Genomic DNA, 25,996 nt, shown 5'->3' on the forward strand with positions numbered 1-25,996 from the left:
ATTTTTAACAAATCCATCCCCCCACACCCCGCACTATCACCAGCACCCAGAAAATTCAAATCATGTCGCCTGGAAAGGCTCCTTATCTCCTGCAGCCCAAGGGTCTTCAAGCAGCCCCGGGGTTCAGAAGCCGGAAACTGGTGGGTGTGATATGATCACAGGTGGACAGCATTTTTCACCTGCTTTATGCTAACTCTGGCTGTCAGTTTTATAGGCATTTGGGAGATTTTCAAATTTCAAAGTTTGTAGACTAGATCACGCTGGATGAAATGTTAGCTTTTGGAAGAGGAGGTCCGTCAAGGCCCTCAGGGCCCCCAGAATACAATAATTGGGCTACCTGCAGCCTCGTGAGCTTTTTGGAGTGTATTCGTTTCCCAGTTTGTAAGAGAACTACTAGATTCCAGGACAGTAAGATCGCATATCCAGTGTGTTGACAGTCAGAGCCCAAAATTTCAGGGGCGGGGGAGGGAGGGTGTGAAAATCTGCTGGGAATTATCCCCTGAACAAGGAGAGCCACCATTCACACCCCGGTTGTTTCCTGTCCCTGACAGGTGGACAACATTTTCCCCTATTGGGGGAATTTTCCCCTCCTACACCTACTCCCATATTTCCCATATTCAAAAGCAACTTCTACCCTCCTCTCTGGGAGGAAGAAATCCGAGCTACAGCAGCTAGTTGGAGTGGCAACTCTGAGAGGAAATGGTCAGTCAAGAAAGAGGACTGCGTTCTAGATGACAACTAACCAATTTGCTTGGCTGGCAGAGGAGGAAAGAAGAGACCAGAGCACCATGTAAAAACCCAGGCTGGAATTTTTAAGTCTTTATTCCAAGGCAGTAGGTAGAAAGAAGAAAATGGTTTCCTTTTTTTTTTTAAAAAAAAAAGGGGGGGGGGAGCACGGTGTAGAACTGTAGTATGCTTGGCTACAAAGATCAAGGAGTTTTACAAATGGGGAAACAGAGGCAAAAGAGGCGGGATGATTTGCCAGAGGTCACAGCTGGCTTCTGGCACAGGAAGGCTAGCTCCAAGAACTCAAGTCTTCTGGCTACCTGTCCAGCCTTCTCTTGGATCACCCAGAATAAAAAAGGACATGCAAAGTAAGGGCTGTTTGGGTACAGAAGTAGAGGAACAGTTGTAACCTCGGGACATCCTTGTGCCCGTCGTTTGTTTCAGTGGTATTTTTCACCAGGGTTGTAAAAGCCTCATAAGGAAAGCTTTGTGCTGGGGCCCACGGGTCTCACGTGATCATAGCACAACATGACTGCCCTCGACCAGTCGAAGGAGAGCATATGGCAAAATGGCGGAAGGGGAATGCTTGGGAAGCTAAAAGTACCTCCCAAAGGTATCTCCCAATCCCCTGACTGTGGTGCCCTTCCCCTGATACTCTTCATGCTACCCTAGAGCACCCCTGCCTCTCCACCCCTAGAGGCTCTTTCCCTTCCCCCTCAAGGCCATGCAATGTGACTTTAGCTCCCTCCCCATCCCCACACACACACCTCTCAGGCTCAGACCAGTCAAGCTGGCTATCCTACCTGATTAAGTACCTACCAGAGTCTGGAGTTTACGGAAACATCAAACCTCAGTCATTACACGGTCCCTTGAATTTGGCAAATAGAGGTTTTGCCATCAGTTTAACAGAAAGTTCGTCCTAGGATGCCGTACGCAAGGGCCATTAATGATGTCTAGTTGCAGTCAGACCAGGTTCTCAGGAGAGGAAACCAAATGTATTTTCTGTTGCTCAGCATTCAACTTCAAAATACAGTAAGAATGACAGAATCTGAGGTTAGCAGGAAGCTGTAAAAGTCAGCTAATCTCCCAGGTAGCGGATGTTTTGAAGATGCCAAGTAAATGGCCAAACACCTGCTTGCTTACCTCTAAGCGTGGAGCCTCACTGCTTCTGAGGTGGTCTATTCCTTCTGCGACTGCCTTCTAGAAAGGTCTTCCTTTTATTCAGTCAAAATCTGTCCCCTTAGAAGCTTCCACCCCTTTCATTCCTGATTGTCCGAAAGAACCGAAGAACTGTATCTTCCCGGTGCTTCATAGGTGTACTTCCCAGAAAATCTTATTTTTTAAACTTCCAGTAAAATAAAAACCTCCTGCACATGCAGAATGCTAGAAGAAAGTAATTTTATGTTAAATAAACTAAAGGCTCTCTTGAATGAATACTAAACACATCTGCAAACAGTTTATGGTATGGAATTTGTTTGAATCTTCTGGGTTCTCTGCCTCTATTTATACCTCAGGGCACAAAACAACAAAAGCAGCCTGGTAAAGACTCATAAGAGTAGTTAATGCCCAAGGAGAGAAACAGCAAACACCAGGAGGCAGCTCACAAATGCGCTCTTAATATTTATTAAGCCAACAATAGTGTTTTGGGTAAATCTTATTAACGTAATACACAAAGTTCTGGGCAAATGAAATTTTAATTCATTTACATCAAATGTGCTTGCAATCCACATTTTTATTAAAAGGACAATAAGCATTCAGTTGAGAAGCTTGGAAATGGGAGGTTATTTTGAATATCATGTATTATTTTTCTATCATTTCAGACTGTGTAAAACTTTAAAAAAAATTACATAGTATGCACTAGAAAGCTCTAGTTGCAGGAGTATAATTGGACCATTTATACAATTTCTTCTAAAGGTTGTGGGAAAGGTATGCAGTCTTGGAAATCTCAAATCTTCTGTGTAATGAGTAAGATTACACACACACATACACACACTAAAGAAACCAAAACCTTGAGAACGAGAGAGTAAACAGAGCAATTCATCATTTGTGTAACACTCATCACTGTTTGATGTGCTAAAGGCTTCTATTTATTTATATAATCTTTAGCAGTTAAAAGATCCAAACCACTTCATGGAAAATATTTTTTAAAAAAGCACTTACCAATTAGCTAAAGATAAAATTTGTTTAGCTTCTCCTTTATTCATATTCCTGGACTTTCCCCGTAACGTTCGTTTTTGTTTCTTATGCCAGTTGGAGTTGGGATATTTGCTACTTGCACCTGGGACTATCTTCACTGGGATCACTCATGATGCCTTACGGGGCCTTGTCACACCTGCCCGTCCCGGGTCCTTCTAGCAGGCGCTACTGTGCCAACCCTTTCCCCTGATCAACGCCAGCTTCCCTGAGTCAACCCCAGGCAGAAGTCACACAAAGCAGCTATGTGGCCTCCTCACAAAACTTTTTTAAATTAAGGGCATTCTAGAACTGACTTCTATAAAGGAAACTCACTATTTCTCTACTGTTTCACCAGCTTTATGAGTCAATGGGAGTCTTGTTAAAATGCGAATCACAGTTCAGGAGTCTCAGGTGGGGTCCAGAGTCTGCATTTCTTACCAGCTCCCCGGTGAGGCTCATGCGGGTCCCTCATCCGTATTTTGAGAGCATTTTGAGAATGAAGACCCCCAAAGCAATGGCCTGCAAGCATCAGAATCACCAAGGCAACTTGAAAAAAATAAAACAAAACAGGGGCGCGTGGGTGGCTCAGTGGGTTAAGCCGCTGCCTTCGGCTCAGGTCATGATCTCAGGGTCCTGGGATCGAGTCCCGCATCGGGCTCTCTGCTCAGCAGGGAGCCTGCTTCCCTCTCTCTCTCTGCCTGCCTCTCTGCCTGCTTGTGATCTCTCTCTGTCAAATAAATAAATAAAATCTTTAAAAATAAATAAATAAAACAAAACAAAACAAAACCCCCCTGCTACCTGGGCCCCATAACCAGGGGCTCCCATTCAATTCAATCTGCAACAGCAGGGCCAACTGTTGGCCCTACCCCCACATTTCAGATTCCGTTGGGTCAGGCTCAGAACTGCTGCATGTCTAACAAGATCCTAGGTGATGCAGAACTGCTGGTCCAGTCTTACAGAGAGACCTGACCTAATGCTAGGGTTAACAACTAACAGATGTCATTTCCACAGAGAACAGACACTTCCGTGCGCAAACTGTATTGTAATCAACACTCTGGAACATCCATGCATGATAAGAGGGACATGCTAAGAGGGGGAGGGCAGAATTCGCATTTCCACTCCCTTAATTTCTAACGTTTAACCCTGTTGTTGTCAAAAAAACAAAAAAAATTTTAAAAAAACAGCGATGTTGAATTTTATTCTCAGATATTACAGACTCGTTGGGTTTAAAAGCGTATGAATCATAGCAAATGGTTCATTGTAACAGCGAGCTCAGAATAATCCTTCCAACTCCATTGTAGGACAGACACATGTTCAGCAGCAGTTTCTAAAGGGTCAGCACTTTCATGTCATCCTGCAGAGCAATTTTTAGAAGCTTTGAAAACTCCAGAATTCTTAAACAAGGTTTTTTTCTTCTTCCCCCAAGTCAATTAAAGATAGTCCCTTTTATTCGAGGGATGGAAAATTGTGTTTCAGAACGGAGTGAGGGCAAACACGCTCCCAAATTAGATATCCGAACAAAGTAAACTATGAACAGATTAGATAATAGGGCTGCTGCCTTTTTACTGAGGCAAGAACCAAAGACAACTCGGACGCCTTATTCACAGGATAGCCTAGAGCACTTGCTCTTCCCTACTTCAACCCCGGAAACACAAGAGTTCCATGGATTTAATTCGACTTGAACAAGGTCCAAGTAGCTGAGGTGCCATAATAAAGGATAAACTGAAGAAAAGGACCATCATTAAGATACGTGTGTAGGGTTTATACACGATCAGTAACTTCAGACAAGTTCTAGGACACATTCCCAATCAGTAAAACACAATCTCTCTGTTCAAAGCATGAACTCAGGCAAATCTAATAAGCTGACCAAACATGCTTTTCTGCAACCAGGCCAAGGGGACAAGCATCCTTTGTTCCACTAAGGAAAGTTTTTGAAAGGAAAGGGAAATGTATCCATTTTTTTCTAAGACCTCCTCAGATAGGCTTCGTTTATACATATATAATCTTCTGTGTAAAGAGCCATGTATGGTAACCCACCAACGTAATTGTCAGGAAAGTATGAGCCAACAGAAAAAGAGGAGAAGGCTGGAAAAGGAAGAAGCTGGGAGCAAGGATGCCCTCTTCCACCCGGCTCTGGACTGGGGTTGGGGGGCAGGGCAGTCCTGGGGAAGCCACTGCATTCCACCGGGTTTGGTCACAAGCAGTAGGGAACACGGGGCTTCAGGAGACAAAAATCTGATCTGCTAGACTTCCCTCAAAGCTGGAGGAACACCAGAAAGCACCCAGAGCACTGGTTCTCAAACCTTATGGAAGCTAGAGTCACCTGAGGAGCTTTTACAGCAGGTTGCCCGCCACCCCAACTGGGATAGAGTCTGATTTAACAGGTCTGGGTGGGGCTCAGGTGCCCACAGCTTTTTGAAGTTTCCCCAGATGAATTTACTATGCAGGAAGGGGTCAGAGTCAGTGATCTAGAACATGTCCCCCATTCTCCAGAACTAAGCCCTAGAGAGGCTAAAACACCTTCTCTTCACCAACACACAACAGTCACAGCAAGGAAAGAGAGAAAGAGGCAAAAATTCAGCCTCCCCTTTCCTTTCTCATTGCCCTGTCTTTTCTCATCTGGTCATTTTCTTCAGTTTCGGATTCAAAACCTCCAAAATGGATCCTTTCTTCTTTGATCGGCACATCTAATCAGCCATCCATTTCAATCAGCATCAACAGGAGACCAGTGCTGACTCTACACCCAGCATGTTTCTAAGCTCGAGACGTGCAGGAACTCATTAATCCTCACAGCATCACCATGAGGTGGCTACTGTGACTAATCTCCTTCTTACAGATGAGAAAACTGAGGCCAAGAGACACTAAGACACCTGCCCAAGGTCATACACAGCTGGATACTGTGTCCAGTGTCCAGAGCTGGGAATGTAAAGAGACCCCATGAATTCCACTAATATGATCCCCCATTACCAGACATAAGTTTGTGGTGAGAAGGCATCAAAGCAACAGGCTCCACATCGGTGAAGGAATCAGAACATGGGTGACCTAGAATATCTGGCCAACCAATGCAAAGGAAGGGGTCTGACACTTCACTGTTGGGACCTGCCCCCATTATACATTTAAACACTTTATACACTAAACGCATTATACATTTAAACACTTTCACTGCTCTCTTGAAAGATGATATTATCATGTCAGAGCTATTTAAAGCTTAAAACAAACCAACCAACCAACCCAAGGATCTAACTTCTGCTAGGTCACCTAAAATGCAGTCGTGGCCAGTGATCCAGCTAGGCAGTTGAGAGACAATTACAGACAAGAACGGAAAGTGCCCATCACAGTTCTAAGTACACAGTAGGACATCTGCGTAGTAATTTTCAATGTCAGTGTCCTTTAATAAAATTCCTTTCTTAAACATATCACCCCACAGACTTATTTTCTGAAAAACCATGATGCAAATATATTTACGTTATTACGCTTGGACTTACCAAAGAAGTATTCAAGAGAAAATGTTGGGAGAAAAGACAACCCTACATCCCATACAAAACCAGCAAAAGGAACCATTTTACCTGGACTAGACATGCCGCCACCCCTTTTCCTGAAATGCAGGGACGTGTTTATTTTTAGTACAAACCTCTAAGGAATGCTCTTCTTCCCTCATAAAATGAGGTATTTTTTTTTAACCCCATAAAATGTGGTATTAATTCATGAGGACTTTACTTCTAGTTTTGATTCTTATCTCCAGTAAGATAAGAACCTTTCATCTCCTTTTCTGTCTGCAAGTCTCCACAATCTTCCTAGGATTTGCAAATCAACTGGACTTCAGCCCCTCGTTTCTCCAAATCCCAGGGCTTTCTGCTCTCTTCCCCTAATTAGCCAAAAGGGCAGCAGATAGTAACAGAGTCTGCCGGGGCACAATTTTTGCCGCAAATTGAGAAATTATCTAAACATCATTTTAAATTACTCACTTTGTACAGAACACATTAATCACACTGATGCAGAGCCTATAATATAAAATGTATGTTCCATTTGCTATTTCATTCACACATCAAACACAGGCCAGGATTAAGCATACTGGGTGCTAATCATTAATGCCAGGAATGAGGAAGAAGAAGGACCCAGAAAGGGAACGATTTATGGTAAGAAAAAATTACTAACAAATCACTGATAGCCTAAGCCCAACATTGTAACTCTCCCATTAATTATGTGATCCCGGACAAATCATTTAACCTCTCTAGATGTGTTTTCGCCCTAAAAGTCAATTTTAGCTCTAAAATCCATTGTTACATAATGAAAAAGGAGAACCCAAAAATACAAGGAAAACCACCCCAACACTTTTCTACCTCTTTCATTCATCAGCTAAGACTACTATCTTAGCCAGACACATAAGGTCCAGTTCTCGCCTTTCGGAGCCCAAAGTTTATAGAGTATAGAGAATGAGACTGGATGAAATGTAAGGTTTCTTTTTCCTCGGATGTAAACATCAATAAATTCTTGAAGTTCTGGACAATTTCTCACTCTTTCTGTCTTCCTTGTGTTTTAATACTCAGAAATGTTTCCTTGGAGCACAGGTGGGGGAAAGAGGAAAAAAAATCTGCAAGTCAAGTGTCTTCCGATCATCAACAGAATTCTGCTTTTTCTCTAACACACCATGCTACCTCAAAGAAGGTTTGTCTTTGTTCTGCTGGAAAAGCAGTGACTTTTCTTCTACAAGGGGTTCTTCTTATCCTTCTCAACCGCAGATATGTAGGTCTTTGGCAGTTCTGGTGGTTAGTATGTCTAATTAGACTCAGATAAAAACAAACTGACGCATATTTTACATATAATGCATGTATAACTCATGGGCCCAACCCATTTTCAACTACCCTAAATAATCAAGAGGTCGGTGATAGCTGCTTGAAGGCAGGCATCATGTCATTTCTTTTTTTAACTTTTAAGACCAGCCAGGGCTCTGCCCTTAGTGGATGTGCCATTACATGAGTTAAGTCTTAACTGACCAACTTACCAAATATAAAACCTCAGTCAATAACCAATCCACACAACGACAAAATCGAATCAAATCTAATTCAGGTTCCTCCTGCTATCCGAAAAGAGAGGGTTCCGATGAAACCTTTCAAAAACCAAAATGGCAGAGAGCATAGAAGCCATTATCAGTAATTTATACAGACAAACTTTTGAGCCTTTTCAGACCCCCAAAAATAACCTCTGTTAGGCTTTTCTGATACCTCAGGACACATCTTGCTAATGGATGCACAAAAGAAATCAAGAGAAAGCACAGATGTTCACAGACACAGGTCAAAGCTATGGTGGCTTGATGCTGAGATATTGAGTGTGTTACCTGGGGAAAGAGTTTGGTGGAGTCGCTCTTTTCAGGTGCCTGCTGCCCCCATTACAGCTCGCTGCAAAATGAACACTGAGCACTATTTTGACTTCTTGCCTTTTCTTCGTAAAAGCAAAAATTCTCTTCAGATTTCTTTCGGTTATTGAGAACAGGTACTAATGTCTGTCTTTCATAAACGTGCCCTGGCCTACTGCAAACTTTAAAACAAGCAGGAGGATACTTGAATAATAAAATAAAAATACTGGGGGCCTGGATGGCTCAGTGGGTTAAGCCGCTGCCTTCGGCTTAGGTCATGATCTCAGGGTCCTAGGATCAAGTCCTGCATCGGGCTCTCTGCTCAGCAGGGAGCCTGCTTCCTCCTCTCTCTCTGCCTGCCTCTCTGCCTACTTGTAATCTCTCTCTGTCAAATAAATAAATAAAATCTTAAAAAAAAAAATACTCACCACTCTTAACTAAAAGAGTTCAGAAGTGGGACAGAAGTAAGGTTAAGATTTTAATTCATCAGCAAACCTAACAGATAAATTTACAACATAAGATTGCAATGTTGACCTTATTTAAGCATTTTACAATTATAATCCCAAATCCTAAGGTAAATTTTTAAGTCTTAACTGAATTTCCAACTCATGTACAAGTCTATTTTCGGTTTTAGCTGAATGTAATTCAGGAAGCAGATGATGGCAGAAAGAAAAAGTGTAATTTAGCATCATACCCAGCCTGGTAAAAAAATAAACTGGTCATAAATTTGTGAAAATATATGTCCCTTGGTGTCAAGGGTGAGAATGCAAATAAGAAACAAAAAAACATATGCATACATACTTATGCATGTATAATATATTCCAGAATCACAAAACTGAAAGCTAAAAGGAAAGAGAATCAAATGTGTTTAAAACATGTCCTATAGGTCAGGTTTTTATGTTAGAAGTTTTCAGTTATTATTGAAGCTAATCTTCAAAATAACCAAAGGGGCAAAATATTATAACCCCCCAGTGTTACAGTGAAAACACAAACTCAGAAAGGATAACAAACTTCCCCAAGGTCATGTGGATTTCAGGTGGTTAATACTGAAAACCAAACCCCAATATACCTGACTCCAAAACCCTCAAGATCATCTCCTGTGTCATCTTAATTTGGGAGAGCACAACACTGAGTCTTGGCAATGCTAGAACGACACGTTCCTATGGATTACAATCTATATATGTTATGACCCCTACTTTCCTGCACTGTCACACACCTGTCACCCAGGCAACTAGAGACTGTTGCCTAACAACTCAGTAAACAGTGATCTTTTGGTTCCTAAACACGTCAAGTGAATTGAGCCATCAGCACAGATGTACTAACCCTTATACAGTAAACCTTTGAGTTAACCAGAAACTAGAGAACCTTGTATTAACATTTTTATAATCTTTTATTATATATTTTCTGCATCTATTGAGAAGATCATATCATCTCCCTTAAACTTATCTGCACTGCTTTTCTGATGTTGAAGCATGCCTTGGATAAACTCTTCTTGGGTTCATCGTTATTCTTTTAATGAGCTGCTGTTCTCATTTTGAGAATGTTAAATTTAAAATTTTGGCATCATAAATGAAGCTGGCCTATGGTTTGTTTCCTACACTCTCTTTGTCTGATTTTGACACAGAGTAATGCTAACCTCATAAAGTTAAAGAGAACAGATTCTATCATGCTCTAAGCTCTGTAATAATAACTGTTCCTTCAAGGATCAGAACATACTTGTAAACCCCTCTAGGTCCAGTACCATTTTTTTAAATTGAATTTTTTGTTGACATAATTGTAGATTCACATGCAGCTGTAAGAAATAATAAAGAGATCTCTTCTACCCTTTACTCAGTTTCCCCCAATGGTAACATTTTATAAAATGATAGTAAATATCTCAACAAGGATATTGACACTGGTAGTATCCACCAATCTTACTCAGTTACTCAGTTTTACTTGTGTCTGTGTGTAAGCGTATACATAGTTCTAGACAATTTCATCACATGCAGTTCTAGGTATACATATATACATATAAATCTTTTAATATAATCTTAGTTTCACTATATAGTTTCATATCAGACTTTTTATCTATTACAATGCTTCCAAATTATAAATATTCTTCAAATACATTTTTAATGGTTATGTGGTGTTTAATGGATAATTTAGAATCTTTAACCAGTTTTCTTTTATTGTATATTCAGGTTCTTTCCATTTTTTTTTAACTATTATAAGTAAATATTCAATAAACACATTTACCCAGCTATGGTAATTTCCTTTGGATAGATTTGAAGAGGTAAAATTACTGGGGAAAAAATGGGCTTTTCATATCTTAACCCTCACAGATCGAGCTGGTCCCAGTAAAGAACCTTTCAGCAATAACCAAGGACATAACCTCTCACATCAGCCACATTTCAAGAAAAACTGAATACAAACATATCCCCACTATCTCAACATAGAGCTAGGCCTCCCCAAATCAGGAAAGAGAACCAGCTGGGAAAGGGCAGGCTCCGTCCTGCAGATCCCAGGCCACTCTCTGGGTTGGAGCTCATCAGATAAGCCCCATGGAGCCCCACTCTTTAAGGAGACAGAAAACCACGGATCAGAATAATAGTAACTGACACATGACATAAAGCATGAATATGCCACTGTGCGAAAAGCTTCTACCAATTCTGTCTCACATCATCCTGAAAACCTTTAGAATATTCCATTTTACGGAGAAGAAAACTGAGCAGAGAGGGATTAAGAGACCTGCCCAAGGTGACACAGTAAAGGGGACTCAACCCCACCTCCAATGACCAGACTCTGAGCCAGTCTGCCATAGTGCCTACTCATTTAGACTCTTGCCTGTGGTGTCCGCAGCACTTACACCGGGCTCCAGTACTAAGAGACAGGAGCCAGAGGGAAGGCACCATCGAAAGGCCCCTCTCTGCAAATGGATGTCTAGACCAGAAACCAAAGGAGGAGCCTGAGGTCCCTCAGTGACTTAAGCCTTAAAAAGCCCTTCAAATTACATCAACAAGTCATGTTTTTTTTGCCTAGAGTGAAAGTGAATTCTATCATATCCACTGGTCTTGATGATACACCAGCTTATATCTGCGAATATATGAGAAAATACTAGACAATGGATCATGGACATTCAGAGTAATGTATGTAATCTCCGTACATGACGAATACTCAATTCCAATGAACAGATTACCATCAGCCATCAGACATGACTTACCTCTCAGTAATGTGAATGAATTCCCTGCTTCAGTACATAAAATAGTAAGTATTTGGCAGGAGCTTAATAATTACTTATTGATTGGGTTAATCTTAACATTTCTCCAATCCTACCCTGAAGCATATAGAAAAATGAAATATTAAAGACAAAATTCTCCTAGTTCACCCCATCATTTTATAAATGGGGAACCTGACATCTCAGAAAGATTAAGATAATTAACCACATGTGCGTAAAACCTCACTTTTGCCTAAATACCGTGCGTTCACTTTTACTGCCTTTATATTTAATAATAGATCATATGAAACTACATATTTAACTTTTACTTGTTCGTGGTAAGACCTTGAAAAAACAACTTTCTCTGAATAATTGGATATCTCTTTCCATGTGTCGTTCTTATCAGGAGACTAAACTCCATTAACTGCACATACCCCTTAAATATCAGTACTGTTTGTATTTAATATGCTTGTGTCATCATAAAAGAAAATAAACATCTAACTCCTTTGTAAAGGGCACATTTACTGTATCTTTGTGACATTTTTGACAAAACAGATTCGGCAGCAGAGGGAAAAAATGTGAAAACCTATCTTGTCTTTAACAACATTTTCCATAGCTTGGAGTCCAAGACCATGAGCTGGCTCTCACATACCAGTTGGCCTCTCACTGCTAATATGAAATTCAAATGGGATATCTTTAAAGACTTCACAGTTTCTCCCCTTCTACTCCTACCAATTCTTTGAGATACCCAAGAAAAACAGACATTCACAATTCTATTTTGACAGTGTTCTTTCCTAATCAGAGCCAGTCACCCCTTTAACCTTGTTGCTAAAACTAACATGGCCCCAGAAACAGACTTATCAAAATGCTGTGAGATTTCTTAATAGTAGGAGCCAGAGCTCAAATGGCTAAAAGGAGAAATTTCACGCATTTCTCCCCTTAAAAAATAGAAGACACTCTCTCTCTGCACCCTCAGTCCCCAAAATTCCCTCACCACCCCTGCCACCTCCTTCTAGATGACCCTTGGCGCTCCAGCATCCAAGATAGCAGTATCTCTCCACGAGGGGTGCTGGGATCTCAGTGGAAGCCCTCAGGAGGGAGCACGGAGATAAGCGAAGATGGCAGGACTTGACTTCAAGGTCTTGTTTATTTTTCCCACCAACACAGTAGTGTTGTGGAAACGGAGGTCAAAAGCGAGTCAAAACTGGCCTACCAGCCCAGGTACCCCCATGGGTGAGTGGAGTCAGTGGGCCACACTGCTTGCAGCGGTCAGTGCAAAGATGAGCTTCAGCAGGACCTATTGACCCAGGCTGCCCCCATCCACTGACACCGGCCCCTAAATATGGACCTTCAACAGGTGTTTACAAGCTCAGCACTGCACAGGCGTCAAAGGTGTAGCAAAAAGGGCCCTCCCCTCACGTGGCACCAATCGCAACAGAAGAGAAAATTGCCGTCTTAGAACGTCAGAGGGCTTAAGGGCATTTTCCACTGCTCTTTGATTTCATAGACCAGCAAAGAGCGGCCAAGAAAAGAAGAGGAAAACCACTTAGTACCCTCTGTGCCTCAAGCACCATTCCTATGCTCCCTCATTACATGCTCACAATAATCATGTTATGAAGGCATTCAGGTCCAAATTATACACATGTACATACGTATTTTTTCAAGTAACTTGGGAGTTTTAGTTTCTCGTCCAAGTGCTACCACATTAAGCGGCAAAATACCAGCACATGAACCCAGCTTGTCCGCCTCCCATGCCAAAGCCCTCTGTGCTCTATGGGGCCTCCAAGGTCACACAGCTCTATGGGGCCCCCAAGGTCACACAGCTACATACTGCTGGGAGCCCACCAACTAGCACAAAACAGCACAGGAAGAAAGCGGAAAGTATGTGACCCACACCAATGGCTCCCAAATGTGGTTGATTCATTATAGCCATCTGAGATGCTTCATAAAAATACAGATCACCCCACCCCCTTCCAGGGCACTGGCTATGCTGGTCCAAGATGAAGCCCTGAGATCTGTATTTTCACACACTTCCAATGATTCTCATCATTCATCTGCTGTACCATTTACAGAAAGATAAAAAACAAGAGCTCAAACACGAAAGTCCCATCTTGAGTTTGGGTCTGGATCAACAGAATATTAAACGAGAAACACTGCAGACGAGGCTATGTCCCCTGAGTGTTCATGACCGCGAAACCAGTGGGCCAGCAGCAGGAGACAAGACGGAGACCGATCAAGGTGGGGATAAGGAGGAAGGAGCAATATTATGAGCATCTTATAAATGTGGAAGAGATTTTTAGACTCCATGCCATGTAACAAGAAACGGGCGGTTTGTGGACCACGGGAACACCATCTGAATGGTACAGGATAAATAAAACAGCAGGTGAGCATCTAGATGAACGGAACAGCTACAAGGCTGCCCGTGTAAAGGCCCAGGTCCCAAGAAAGACAACACTGAAGGGGAAAGCTACCTGGATCACCAGAATGTGAGCTTCAAGAACCCACGGGAGATAGCCGCATCTGCTCAATGCTTTCGCCCCACGCACTTAGTAGGCGCCAATGTGTACTTGAGGAATGAACCACACACAAGTGGAGTTAGCAGTCCACTGGATGTGGAAGTCAACAAAGTGGAATGAGTCAAGGATGTCTTCAAGATTCAGATCCAGGGGCGCCTGGGTGGCTCAGTGGTTTAAGCCTCTGCCTTCAGCTCAGGTCATGATCTCAGGGTCCTGGGATGGAGCCCCGCATCATGCTCTCTGCTCAGCAGGGAGCCTGCTTCCCCCCTCGCTCTCTGCCTACTTGTGATCTCTCTCTGTCTATCAAATAAATAAATAATCTAAAAAAAAAAAATTCAGATCCAAACAACTAGAATTAAGATGATGGTACTGGTCCACCTCACTATAAAAGGTAAATCAGAGTCGCTTATTTCAGCAAAGGCTCTTCATCGCTTCTTGTTTTTTTTTTTTTCTTTGTTTTTTAAAGATTTTATTTATTTATCAGAGAGAGAGAGGGAGAGTGAGCGAGCACAGGCAGACAGAATGGCAGGCAGAGGCAAAGGGAGAAGCAGGCTCCCTACTGAGAAAGGAGCCCGACGTGGGACTCGATCCCAGGACGCTGGGATCATGACCTGAACCGAAGGCAGCTGCTTAACCAACTGATTTCTGTTTCTCTAAAACTTTATATTGGCTTCTGCTCCATGAAAGAGAATCTGGTGATTCTGAGATACTGGAAGGTACCACTGACGGTGCCAAAAACAGCAGGTCTTCTTTCAGGGTGAGAAGGAAATGATGGGTGAGATGATTTAGTCTGATCTTTTGCAATGGAAAAGGGACAGTGCTGTGAGAATCTAAATGCAGGTGACATTCCTCACACCATCTACTGGATCAGTGCCAGCTGACATGCCAATAACATAGTGGCCTGACCAGACTCCCTATAAACCTTAATGACAGAGCTGTCCATGTTCTGTGTGGCTGGCTCAGCCTCGGCGCTTTGCCACTCTGAGGAGACTCCAGGCCACCTGTGGCTGACCGGTCAGATCTCTGAGTGCTTCTGGAGAGCTGAGAATTAGTCCTGCCCAGGAAAAAAGTTGGTGATCTTTTGAAATCCTTTCCAAACTAATGATTATTCAAGATGCCATGTGAGTAAGCGTCTTACAGTCCTCCAAAACTACATCTACCAGGTCCTAGAAATAGGAATCTGTGGACATATTCTAATTCCTTTTAGGACAACCAACTTTTGCAAAGCTAATCTTACAAGATCTTTTTTTCTTAAATGATGTCTACCTACCGCTAATATCCAACTAAGAGAGAAAGGTTTTTATGAAATTCGCTAGCAAAAGTAATTTGTTTCATTACCAGCAAAGCCAAATTTTTTTTTTTTACAGAACTGAAAAAGGTTATATGGTTCCAATTTTATTTTTCTTACTTGTTTAAAAAAAGATTTTACGTATGTATTTTACAGAGAAAGAGGAGGAGCAGGGGGAGGGGCAGAGGGAGAGGAGAAGCAGACTCCCAGCTGAGCAGGAAGCCAGCCCCCGGGGCTCCACCCTGCTCCAGGATCGCGACCTGAGCCAAAGGCAGACGCTTAACTGCTTAACCCAACTGCTTAACTGACTGAGTCACCCAGGCGCCCCTTATTTTTCTTTCTAATGCAAACTTTCCAAAGTCTGCCTTTCATAATGCACTGAGAGGTAACCCATGAGTCCAAATGCCTTGACAGTTTCTTTTAATTTACACGCACTGAAATATGTGTATAAAATTCCATTAGTTCCAAAACACTTCCTTTTGTTAAACATATTTCCAGTTCAAATTATGTGTTCAGAGCAGCGTGCAATATATTATTTCTAAAGGTAAACAGTCACGTTTAAAAAAAAAAAAATGGATAGAAAAACAGCAGCATATCACTACCGCCACACTCAGTCAGTCCTTCTCCTCACATGGTGTTCCTGCAGTGAAAGCCTTAAGGGGAAAGGGGGGCCGGGGGGTGGAGTCTGAATGGTGACCACAGACAGTCCCTACTGTCTCCTGCATCCAGAAAGGAAGGGCCACCAGCTTCTTTTCACAGACAGCTTTGAACCTTCGTTCCCAAGAATCTTTGTGCCACCCTCCCCCACCTTCCCTTGTGCTTAGTAGAAAACTCAAGAATTCACTAACTGCAGACATTTTTCCTTTCCTCCTTCTAAACACAGATTTTGGGCTCAGACAACCACCACTTCTAGCTCCCAGGAGAGAGTTGTCGTTTTCACATTAAAATAAGAGGTCCTGGAAATAATGTGCTGTAACAGCTAATTGTCAAAAAATGCAGTCTTTCAACTTTACGTACATGGAGGGTGCTTGGCATCAAACCGAGACTAAAAGTAATGAAAATGGACTAGTGGCCACCCTGGGCTTTGAAACCCCCTAACAGACTCCCTGTTAGAGTGTCTGAAATGACATTTTAAAAAAGATCTGATCACCCTTTAGGATGATACCCCAATCACTGAAAGGAGTATCTACCGCAGTGAAGGAAGTCCTTGGGAAAGCATCTAAAACTGGTCAGAAATGAGAAATACTGGAACCGCAAAGACAGCTCAGGGGAAAGGTGTGGGTGGGTGGGGGAGGAGACAGTTCAGGCAAAAAGCTTCTTTAAAGAGCATTGTCAGATTTTTTTTTTAAAAGATTTTATTTATTTACTTGACAGAGAGAGATCACAAGCAGGCAGAGAGGCAGGCAGAGAGAGAGGAAGGGAAGCAGGCTCCCCGCTGAGCAGAGAGCCCGTTGCGGGACTCGATCCCAGGACCCTGAGATCATGACCCGAGCCGAAGGCAGTGGCTTAACCCACTGAGCCACCCTGCAAAAACCCGGAGAGCCAGAAAACAGAAACATTCTTTCTGGAGAATTCCCAAACAGTAACACTTCCTAGCAAATCCTGAACAGGACTCCGCGGAAAAAGGACTTCCTTAAGCCTATACAGCCTTTCCGACAGGCTTCTCTTGAAAACCTTCAGAGGGAGTTCTCCCTTTGCCCTGTTTTGCAACGAAATGAGCACTCGTGTTTTTTTCTGAAATAAACAGAGAATCTCTCCCTTTCTGTGTACAATGAGCCAAAGTTCATAACTGGCTGGGAGATTACCAGTCCCAACGGATGAACCGATCATTTGCCAGAGAGAGCTACCGATAAGGCTCGGAGTTCTATTTTACAGCCCAAGCACCCAAAGATTCATCTATGCTGTACAGTGTCCAATTCTACCCGCTTTTCAACCTCAAGGACCGTTTGGGGGGACCTGCTGGCACACACAGAAGCTCCCACGCTGATCTAATGTTCAGTGTCGAAGAGGTTTTCCGCTCCTAAACTGCTTCAACTCCAAAAAATGGGGGAGGGGACGGTTAACACTCCCAAGGGCAAGGGGGAAGAAACTCACAAAACCACCCCTGGGCAAGTCAGGAGGTGACAAAGGGAGAAGATGTGGCAACTAGAAAGGCCAGACAGCTGCGCTCCCTAACCGAAGCCCCAGAAGGCGCCGAGGCTGCAGACAGAATTGGGGATGCTGGGCTTCCACCTAGCGGGGCAAAGCTCCGGGCGCCCAGGTAGGGGCCGCCACCGACAAGCAGCCCAGGAGGCAGCTCCCTTCAGAGGGCGCTCATTGGGCGACGCAGGGAAAGCAGCTCCGGCCCCACAACCACAACCCAAAGAAGGAGAACCCAAGATCCCGGGAAGGGAGGCTGGTGCGCGCGGCACGGCCCCGCGGGAGAAAAGACTCCTCCCGGCCTCAGAAGCACCCCTGCCAGGGCCCGCGGGGGCAAGCGTGGCAGGCTGGAAGCTTCGATCCCCGAAAGCAGGCGCCCCGCGGCCGAGCTTGGCGTCACCCGCACCCCGCCTCGCTTTGCACGCTCCACTCCAGCGCAACCCGTATTAACATGTCCTCCTGCCCCCGAGGGCCAGCGGGGCTGCCCTCCGCGGCTCAGGGAGGAGGGGGATAGCCGCAGGACTGGGTTGCAGGGGTCGGGGCCCCCAGCATTTTCCAGCGCGTTCGGTGCACCCCCTCCCCCGCGGGACCCCGGACTGGGCCTCAGAGGGGAGTCAGCCTTTCCACGAAGTGTCTGCTACCTCGCTCCAGCCACCGAAAACATCAAACAAAAGAACTTTTGCAAACTTTCCTCTCCGGTCACTCTCAGATTTCTTAAATCGGGACCCCATCTCCTCACTCCTATTAGTCAACTGACTAGGAAAGCTAGCTAGCTTGGGGGGGAGGGGGCCCCAAAGTTTCCAGGGTGTCCCGGGGTCTCGCCGAGCGCGCGGAGGGGGCGGGTTCCCTCGCTGGCCCTCCTCCGGGCGCTCTGGCCACCCTTTTCCCAAGGTCCTTCTCGGGCCACGCTGCAAGACCCCCGCAAGGGCAAAGAAGTTGGGAGTGACTTCAGGGGCCTCTGCGGTTGGACCGAACTGCGATTCTCGCGCCCTCATCCCCGGGGACCTCGCGGCAACTCCGGCGAGCGGCGCATTTCTGCGGGAACGGAAGGCAAGGGGGAAAGGGGTGGAGGAGCGAGCGCATTTGTCCCAGTCGGTTCCCCGCGGCCGAACGCCAAGTCGGGGGGTGAGGGGATCCCCCAGGCGACGCCCCCCAATTCCTCCGCGGGCGCAGCAGACTCCCCTCGGGTACGAGGACCCGAAACGGCTCGCACTTCGCCCCTCTCCGAGTCCACTCACCGACTCCGCCGACACGCAGGCCACCAAGCCCAAGGTGAGCAGGATCCAAGCGCGCCGCATATTCTCCGGAGACCGGCTGCTCCCAGCCGCCGCTGGCAACGAGGGCGAAACGAAGCCTACTGCCTAGCGCCCGGCGCAGCCGGGGCGAAGAGATCCGGACCGGAGCAGCCGCAACAACCGCGGCTGGGGCTCCGGCACTGGGGCTCCCGGCTCGGGGGCGCTCGCTGGCTCCTCCTGCGCCTGCTCCCGCCGCCCGCGGCTGCGCCCCGGGAATGCGGCGCCTTCTCACTTGTTGGTTTCTGCACTCCCAAAGCCGAGTTGGTGCTCCGGGGAGGCTGCTCTCTCAAGCTCTTCTTGCTCTGCGGCTGTTTTACTCCTCCGCGGACTCCTTCCCAGTGTCGCGGTTCCGTTGCTGGTTTTGAGGAATAAATCAGATGGCTTGGAATGTAGCTGCAGCTGAAGTTTGGGGGCAGAGCGGTGAAGGCGCGCGACTCGCGCGGCTGGAGCTCCCGGAGTATCTGGAGGGAAGCGCGTCCGAGCCCGGCTAGTGGCTCAGCGGCTCTGCCCCTCCTCCTCTCCGCCACGGCCTCCCTCCCCCCGATCCTCCTCCCCCGATCCTCCCCCCAACTCCTCTTCTCCTCCCGCTCCCTCCCTCCCTCCCTTGCCTGCTTCTCCCAGCTCCTCCGGGCGTCTGGGGGAGAGGAGGCGGCAGTGTGACTCCCAGCTAAACCCGGGAGAAATTCCTACAGGATTACGCCCCGATTGGCAGCTTCGGGGACCAGTGGGCGCCGGTGGCTCCGCTCTGTGGCCGCTCAGGATCAGCTCGTCCGCAGTCAGAGCTCCAGCGCTCCGAAGCTCCTTCATTTTTCTCCCTCCCTCTCCCCTTTTCCTCTCCACGCTCTTTTCTTCTCGATTTTGTCACTCCGTTCTCACTTTTCTGGTGAGAGATCGGTGAAACAACGAGACACGCATAATTTAGCTTTTCTGCCCGTGAGAATGAGACCAGTAGAAAGAAACTGCTTTGAGAGGGAAAAACACACACAAACTTTACAGATGCCTTCACGCATTATGCACTGGTCATAAATCGCAACTTCATGAAAATTGTGTTTTAAAAGAAAAGAAAATGAATGCAATAAACGTGCAATGAGTATTTCCCACCCTCCCTAAAACCCGCTTCAAATAAATAAATAAATAAATAAAAAAGAGTGAAGGAAGACCCCTAAAAACCTAAAATGCAACGCTTTCAAAGCTCATAATTTCAGTAAGGACTTAAATACCATTTCTACCTCATACACAGTTTAGGCCCCTAAATCATTTTCTAGGCTCCATTTCAGCATAGGGGTGTTAAAGTTCGGAAGCTACAAATAGGGTAGTTTGATGAGAAATTGAGACCCTGAATAATAACACATATAAGAGAACTTCAACGAAAAGAGAGAAAGTAATTTCTAGTTTGAAGAAAATAAGGTGCATGTGTTTCCTGCATAGAAGTAATTGATCAGAAATATTTTATGATGGAAACTTTTTTTCCAGTTCCGTGTCTATGATATGTATGCTACAGAACATGGCAAATACCTATTCCCTTCCAGTTTCTAACACTATTTTTTGTCTCTGGTTTATGGAGTAAATGATTTGTGGAACTATTCTGCTTCTAGAATGCCTACTCCAGGAGACCAGGAACGTTTCTGTCTTTTTCACCACTGTATTCTCATTCCTGGTACATGAGGACACACAATAAATGTTTATTAAATAAATTTTGATCTAAAACTCAGTCTGTACTGCATACAAGTTGTAAAGCTTTAAGATGCACAGATGCAGATATATAGATACCAGGCCATTGTAATTTTTGAATTTAGGCTAAAATAGTCATACTTTGAGAATTACAGTGTCTTAGTAAGTTTTCACTGCAATAAATCTCAAAGAAAGAAATTTAGGGACCTGGAAAGTTACAGCACAAAGTCAGAGGTATCCAGCTTTTTGGTGTTGGGTGCTACCCAAGCTCTCCAGGGGCAAATCCAAGGCATTGACAGGCCAAGAGGTAATGTGGAGAAATAGGAAAATGGGCAACGGAGGAAAAAAGGGAAGGGAGGAAGAGAGGAAGGGAGAGAGGGAGGAAGAGAGGGAGGAAGGAAGAAAGGAAAAATCAGGAGAACTGGAAGTTGTTTCATCAAACGCTTCTAATTCCACAGAAACTGAGCTGGCAACAGTGGGTCAATGTGGGTCTATCTTTGTTTTTGGAAGGATCAACTACAGCCATATTTTTAAGATAGGTTCTCTGCATCTTGAAGAATTTCATGAAATTGGGGAGAGAGGGTCTTCTAAAAGGAGTTTTCAAAGGAAAATGAGTAATGTGAGAGAAATGCAAAGAGCCATAAAATGTTGCCTCTACCTTCAATAGAGATCTAGTCTGCTTCTCCGGCTTTGGGAAAGGCTGCACCTTCCTTCTCCCCAACAGTTACAAACATCAAATAAATCAGAACTCCAGTGAGGGGGGAAATGCACTCATTTGCTGCCTTTCTAAGTTATTGCTGTTTATCGAGGCATCTACTTAAACAGAAGCATGGTGGCTGCTCCCTGATTCAGCCTGGGGAGACAGCAATAAAAATAAGTAAGCACATGCACCTGTTCAAGGAACACATACGTCCTTGCACCTGAAGATGTCCCCCAAGCTCTTGGTGTTTTCAAGACTCCCAGTGACCTGTGTTTTATAAATGACTAATGCAGCTTTGAGAGTATGTGTAATAAGGGGATGCTACTGTTGTGAAAATCATACAACATCAGGTATTTGAAAACAAATAAATATTCAGATCTTGTGTTCAAATGCATAACAGGTACGACCAGAAGGATAACCCGGAGATATAAAAGACACTAAGAGTAAAAGTACCCATGCAAGAGCTGGGTACAAAAAAGTGGCCTATGCTGAGTGGGGGTGGTGGTAGGGGCCAAGGGATGTTCCATGGTGCTAGGAACATGCTTCAACTTGGAAATGACAAAGGTCTGTGTCTTAGTCTGTTTGGGCTGCTATAAGAAAAATATCATAGAATGGATTATAAACAACAAAAGTTTATTTCTCACAGTTCTGGACGCTGAGAAGTCCAAGATCAAGGCACTGGTAAATTCTGTGAGTGCAGGCTTCCTGCTGCATAGATGGCTCTCTTTTTGCCCAGTCCTCACATGGTAAGGGAGTTCTCTGGAGTCCTTTGGATAAGAGCACTAGTGTGATCCATGAGGGCTGCACTCTGATGACCTAATCCTGTCCCAAAGGACCCACCACTGAATACCATCACCTTGGAGATGAGGATTTCAACCTATGAAAGGGGGTGGATGGGGAGGGAGATGCAGGGGCACATTCAGTCTGCAGCAGCCTGTGTGTGTCTTTCGCTAACTGCAACTTTTTTTAACAGAATAAAATTCCGTGGAACTTTGTGGCATATACCTAATACATGAAAGGTAGTAAGTGATTAAAGCCAAAGGCTCCCCCTTAATGTATGTTTTCAGGTCCTCCATTTGAGGGCTGTGCTTTAAGCGGCACAGCAAGTAAACTAGCAAAATCAATCACTCCTCAAATAGCTCACTGATTGCTGAAGGAATAAACAACCTACCTCAGGAACCCAGGAGGAAAATACAGAAGACAAACAGAATATAGAGACAGAGATGCAGACATGTAAATAAAAGGGGAGAGAGGGTGAATTAGAAGGAACAGAACACATGAGAAAATAGAAATGAAAGGTACTAGAGACATATTTTTCAGCCAAGCTGATGCACTGGACCCTGTCATTAGGGTACCTAGTGATATCACATTATTACCATGGACAAGCAGGTGCTGTGGCCCAAGGTGAGCTGTCACAGTAGGAAACTGCAAAGGGACAAAGATGCCACTTTGTTGTTTTTGGTTGTTCTCCACTTGCCAGTCCCTGGACTGTTACCAGGGACTCAAGCTAGAAATCTGTTTAGTAGAATCAGCCCTGTCTAAATTCACTTGAAAGATGATAGAACCTGAGAATAAGAGGAAATCCTGCCGGCCAACTCTCAATTACCCATGCTAATAATGGCAAGTGAGCTGAGGCCATGACAAAAATCTACAGGCCATCCAAAATAATCTATTCTTAGCCTCAGTATTTCCACTGTTCTCTTCATTCACCTCCATCATTCCTTTGCCAGAGAAGCTGGCTAACTTTTAAATTAAGAGTCATCTTCAAATTGTAAGGCTGTGACTCAGGTCCATCTCAAGTTTCATCCTAAAGTCAGAAATGGAAATTTTAAAGAAAACATTATGTATCGACTACTTCATTTAGGGGCATCGAACATTTACCTAAGAGTCATACTTGGATATATGAACTTAGCAAGGCTCCACAAAGGTATATTCAGGTCACTTGCATTGCATTTGTATATATCCATTTGAACTGGAAAATATAATCCTGAATGATTTTATGTAAAATAGTACTGCTCTTGTTACGGTTATCTGTAGGCTGTGACTTTGATGGCAGCTGGCTCTAATCCCACTCACTGTTCTCAGACATTTATTCTCTCCAAGGCCCTGAAGGACAGCCTTACATACTGTATACTAAGTGGTCCCACACCCTCTTGATCACAGTTATGTAGACCAGGGCTGGGTGTGGGGAGAGGCAATTTGTTAGTGGACACTGGCCAATTAGATCCACCCTTCGGGTCATTTCAGCCAAGGAGCTCAGAGTTGAGCTCAACTGTACATTGACCTGGGAGTCATCCAGAACTGCCAAAGGGTCATCGTGTGATGAAACAAAATAGACTGTTTGGTGTACAGGGGAAAGAATAAAGCAAGTAAACAGAAAGAAGTAGAAATAGAGGACACGTGATTCTAGAATAATGTAGATTCCTGACTTTTTTTTCCTGTTCCTTTTCTAGCTCTTTTGAGACCCAAATCAAATCTGTTCCTTTAGGATCTGTGAGATATTTTACTGTCCTTAAGGTAGGGTTTTTTTTGTTTGTTTGTTTGTTTTCCTTTAGGTGGTATAAGAGGGCTTCTGTTCCTGGTCAACAAATGATCCCAAAGACAGAGATGAAAACGAATCAGAGTTTTGACTATCTTCACTCTGAATAGAATGAAATCCTCACCATTTGGTGCTGGATAAGGTATATGTAGGTAGAGAACAGTCTTAATGAAGACAAACTACTATAAAGATTATTTTTAAAAATTATTTAGATTTGTGAGGAAAAAAAAAAAACACATTAGAAGAAGATGGTTTAACTATTGAATTACCTTAGGGGAAATGCTTTCTTTGTTCAGGAGAGCTAGGTATCTTAAAACCTCTAAAAGCAGAATAGAATACATTGATATTTCTCTGACTAGAATAGTATTAATGCTGGAATCGTGACAGGTTAATGCAGGAAGTTATTTCATTGAACATTTTTCTAAAATATCTAGAAAGCAAAGTGCACAATGTCTAGGTGTGAAAATGTTACCAAATTCTTTCAGATAGTGAAATGTGAACAGGTAAGATGGTCATGCCGGTCATGCCTGGACGAGTTGTGAAGTAATCCAACACATGAAGGAGACATAATGTATTCTCTTACACCTGCTATTCCACACACTGCCCTGGATAACAGCACAGGCTTTGCTGACAGACAGACCCGGGCTTGAGTCCCAGTTCCACCTCTCGCTGTATTCTAAGAGGTCTTGACCCCTGAGCAGGGCACTGAATCTAAGCCTCAGTTTCCTCGCCTGTAGATTGGACATAACAGGGTGAATGTGTGGAGTTTTATGAACTACATAGGCAAACTGTTTAGTGAGTTACTTTAGTGAACTCAGTATCAATGCCAGTTATCTCAATAAATGCCACTTGTTATAAATCCTAGTTGTCCTGAGTAGTATTTCCTCTGCCTGGAATGACCTGTCCACCCTGCTCTCTGCCTGGCTAAGTCCCACTTGCCCCTTTAGAAGTGTCCGCACTAGCAAATATTTGGTTGCCTACTGTGAGTCACACACTGCCTCCATGTTGCCTTCCCGGAGGCTCTTAGACTGAATAACACACACCTTTAAGAAATCAGTTCTCACCTATTAATTATAATCTAGGATAGGATATTTGAGTATTGGTAAAACTTACTGGTAGAAACATGTTTTGTTGTAGCTAAAAGTATGAACAACAACAACAAAACTGAATAGCATTAAGAGGACATAGGCAACCAAAGCACCCATCATTCTCTCTTTAAAAAACCATGTGCACCGTACCAAGTTTAAACCCCAAAGAAAAACCTAGTATAAAATTCCAACATGGCAAATTCTGAAATAAAATCGAAGAGAATTGGATTGTGAAAACAAGGAACCATCCTTTTGAATTCAGATGGAAATTTATAAAAAAAAAAAAAAAAAAAAGCTTCTGGCAACTGTCTATCATGGAGTCAGAACTCCAAATACCTACTCTTGCTCTTCTTACAGCTAATAGTAATGCCAGGACAAAGGACGGGAGGTTCTCTGCAGAATTCACCCCAGTGCTACAGCACCGGAAGTAGTTCTTGCTTTCCCCTCCTCTACTCCACACAGGCACCCTTGACCTTTGTGAATGAAGCCTCCCCTTTCCCTCCCTTCTCACCTAAACCAAATGGACACACTGACACCCACGACCCACCCAGGAGGGGTTTTCGTTTGTTTCCTTCTTACGTGTTTTACCGTGAAACACTTTCTTCATCTTGTAGAAATTCCTCAGAGTCACTTGACGGAACTTCTATTCATTTTTTTAATGGCCGCGTATTTCCCTTTGGTGTGGGTATTTCGTACTCCATCCAGCTGTTTCCCTGTAAAAGACATTCTTTCTGCTTCCAGTTGTTTCCTACAAACAGTCTTACAGGAAATACCTTTTATGTATTTCCTTAATGAATTGGGTGATTTTTTTCTTTCTCTGGGCTAGATTCCCAAGACTAGGGTTGCAGAGTTGGAGAGTATAAATGTGTTTAATTTCATGAGATGTTGTTTGACAGTTTTACAACAACACAGAAAGTTCTCACACGCCCACCAGTGAGGTTTGAGAGTATCTTTTTCTTTTTTCCATCCTCAGCCAGCAATCAGTGTTAGTTTTCTTTTGGGCCAGTTTGAGGAGTATGAAGTGACAGCTCATTGCCCGTACTATGGGCATTTTCCTGCCTGCTAGTGCTTTCCCGCGTCTTTTCATGTGTCCGTTACATTTGTAGTTGGTCTTCTGTGAACTGTCTGTTCACATCCTCTCATTTTTCTACAAGACAACATGCCTCTTTTCTTGTAAGAGCTCTTGTATGATTGCTATTAATATATCCATCTACAACTACAGTATTAATCCATCTAACATGTATTCTTATACATGGAGCCACCTACTTCCAAATTTGTATTCTCTCTATTGATCTGTGTCTATTCTCATGTCA

At 44.0% G+C, this 25,996-nt stretch overlaps 1 protein-coding gene across 1 annotated transcript in view; it reads right to left on the bottom strand.

Annotated features, from left to right (window-relative positions):
* Nucleotides 1-19,172, bottom strand: part of SDC2 (syndecan 2) — a 103,364-nt gene extending 84,192 nt beyond the window's left edge. The window contains exon 1 of the mRNA XM_044245248.1: nucleotides 18,629-19,172. Within this exon, the coding sequence (XP_044101183.1) occupies nucleotides 18,629-18,688 (60 nt within the window). The 5' untranslated portion in view covers nucleotides 18,689-19,172. The remainder of the gene's footprint in view (nucleotides 1-18,628) is intronic.
* Between the last annotated feature and the right edge of the window lie 6,824 nt (nucleotides 19,173-25,996).

The sequence above is a fragment of the Neovison vison genome, chromosome 4, assembly GCF_020171115.1.
Source record: "Neovison vison isolate M4711 chromosome 4, ASM_NN_V1, whole genome shotgun sequence".
NCBI lineage: Eukaryota > Metazoa > Chordata > Mammalia > Carnivora > Mustelidae > Neogale > Neogale vison.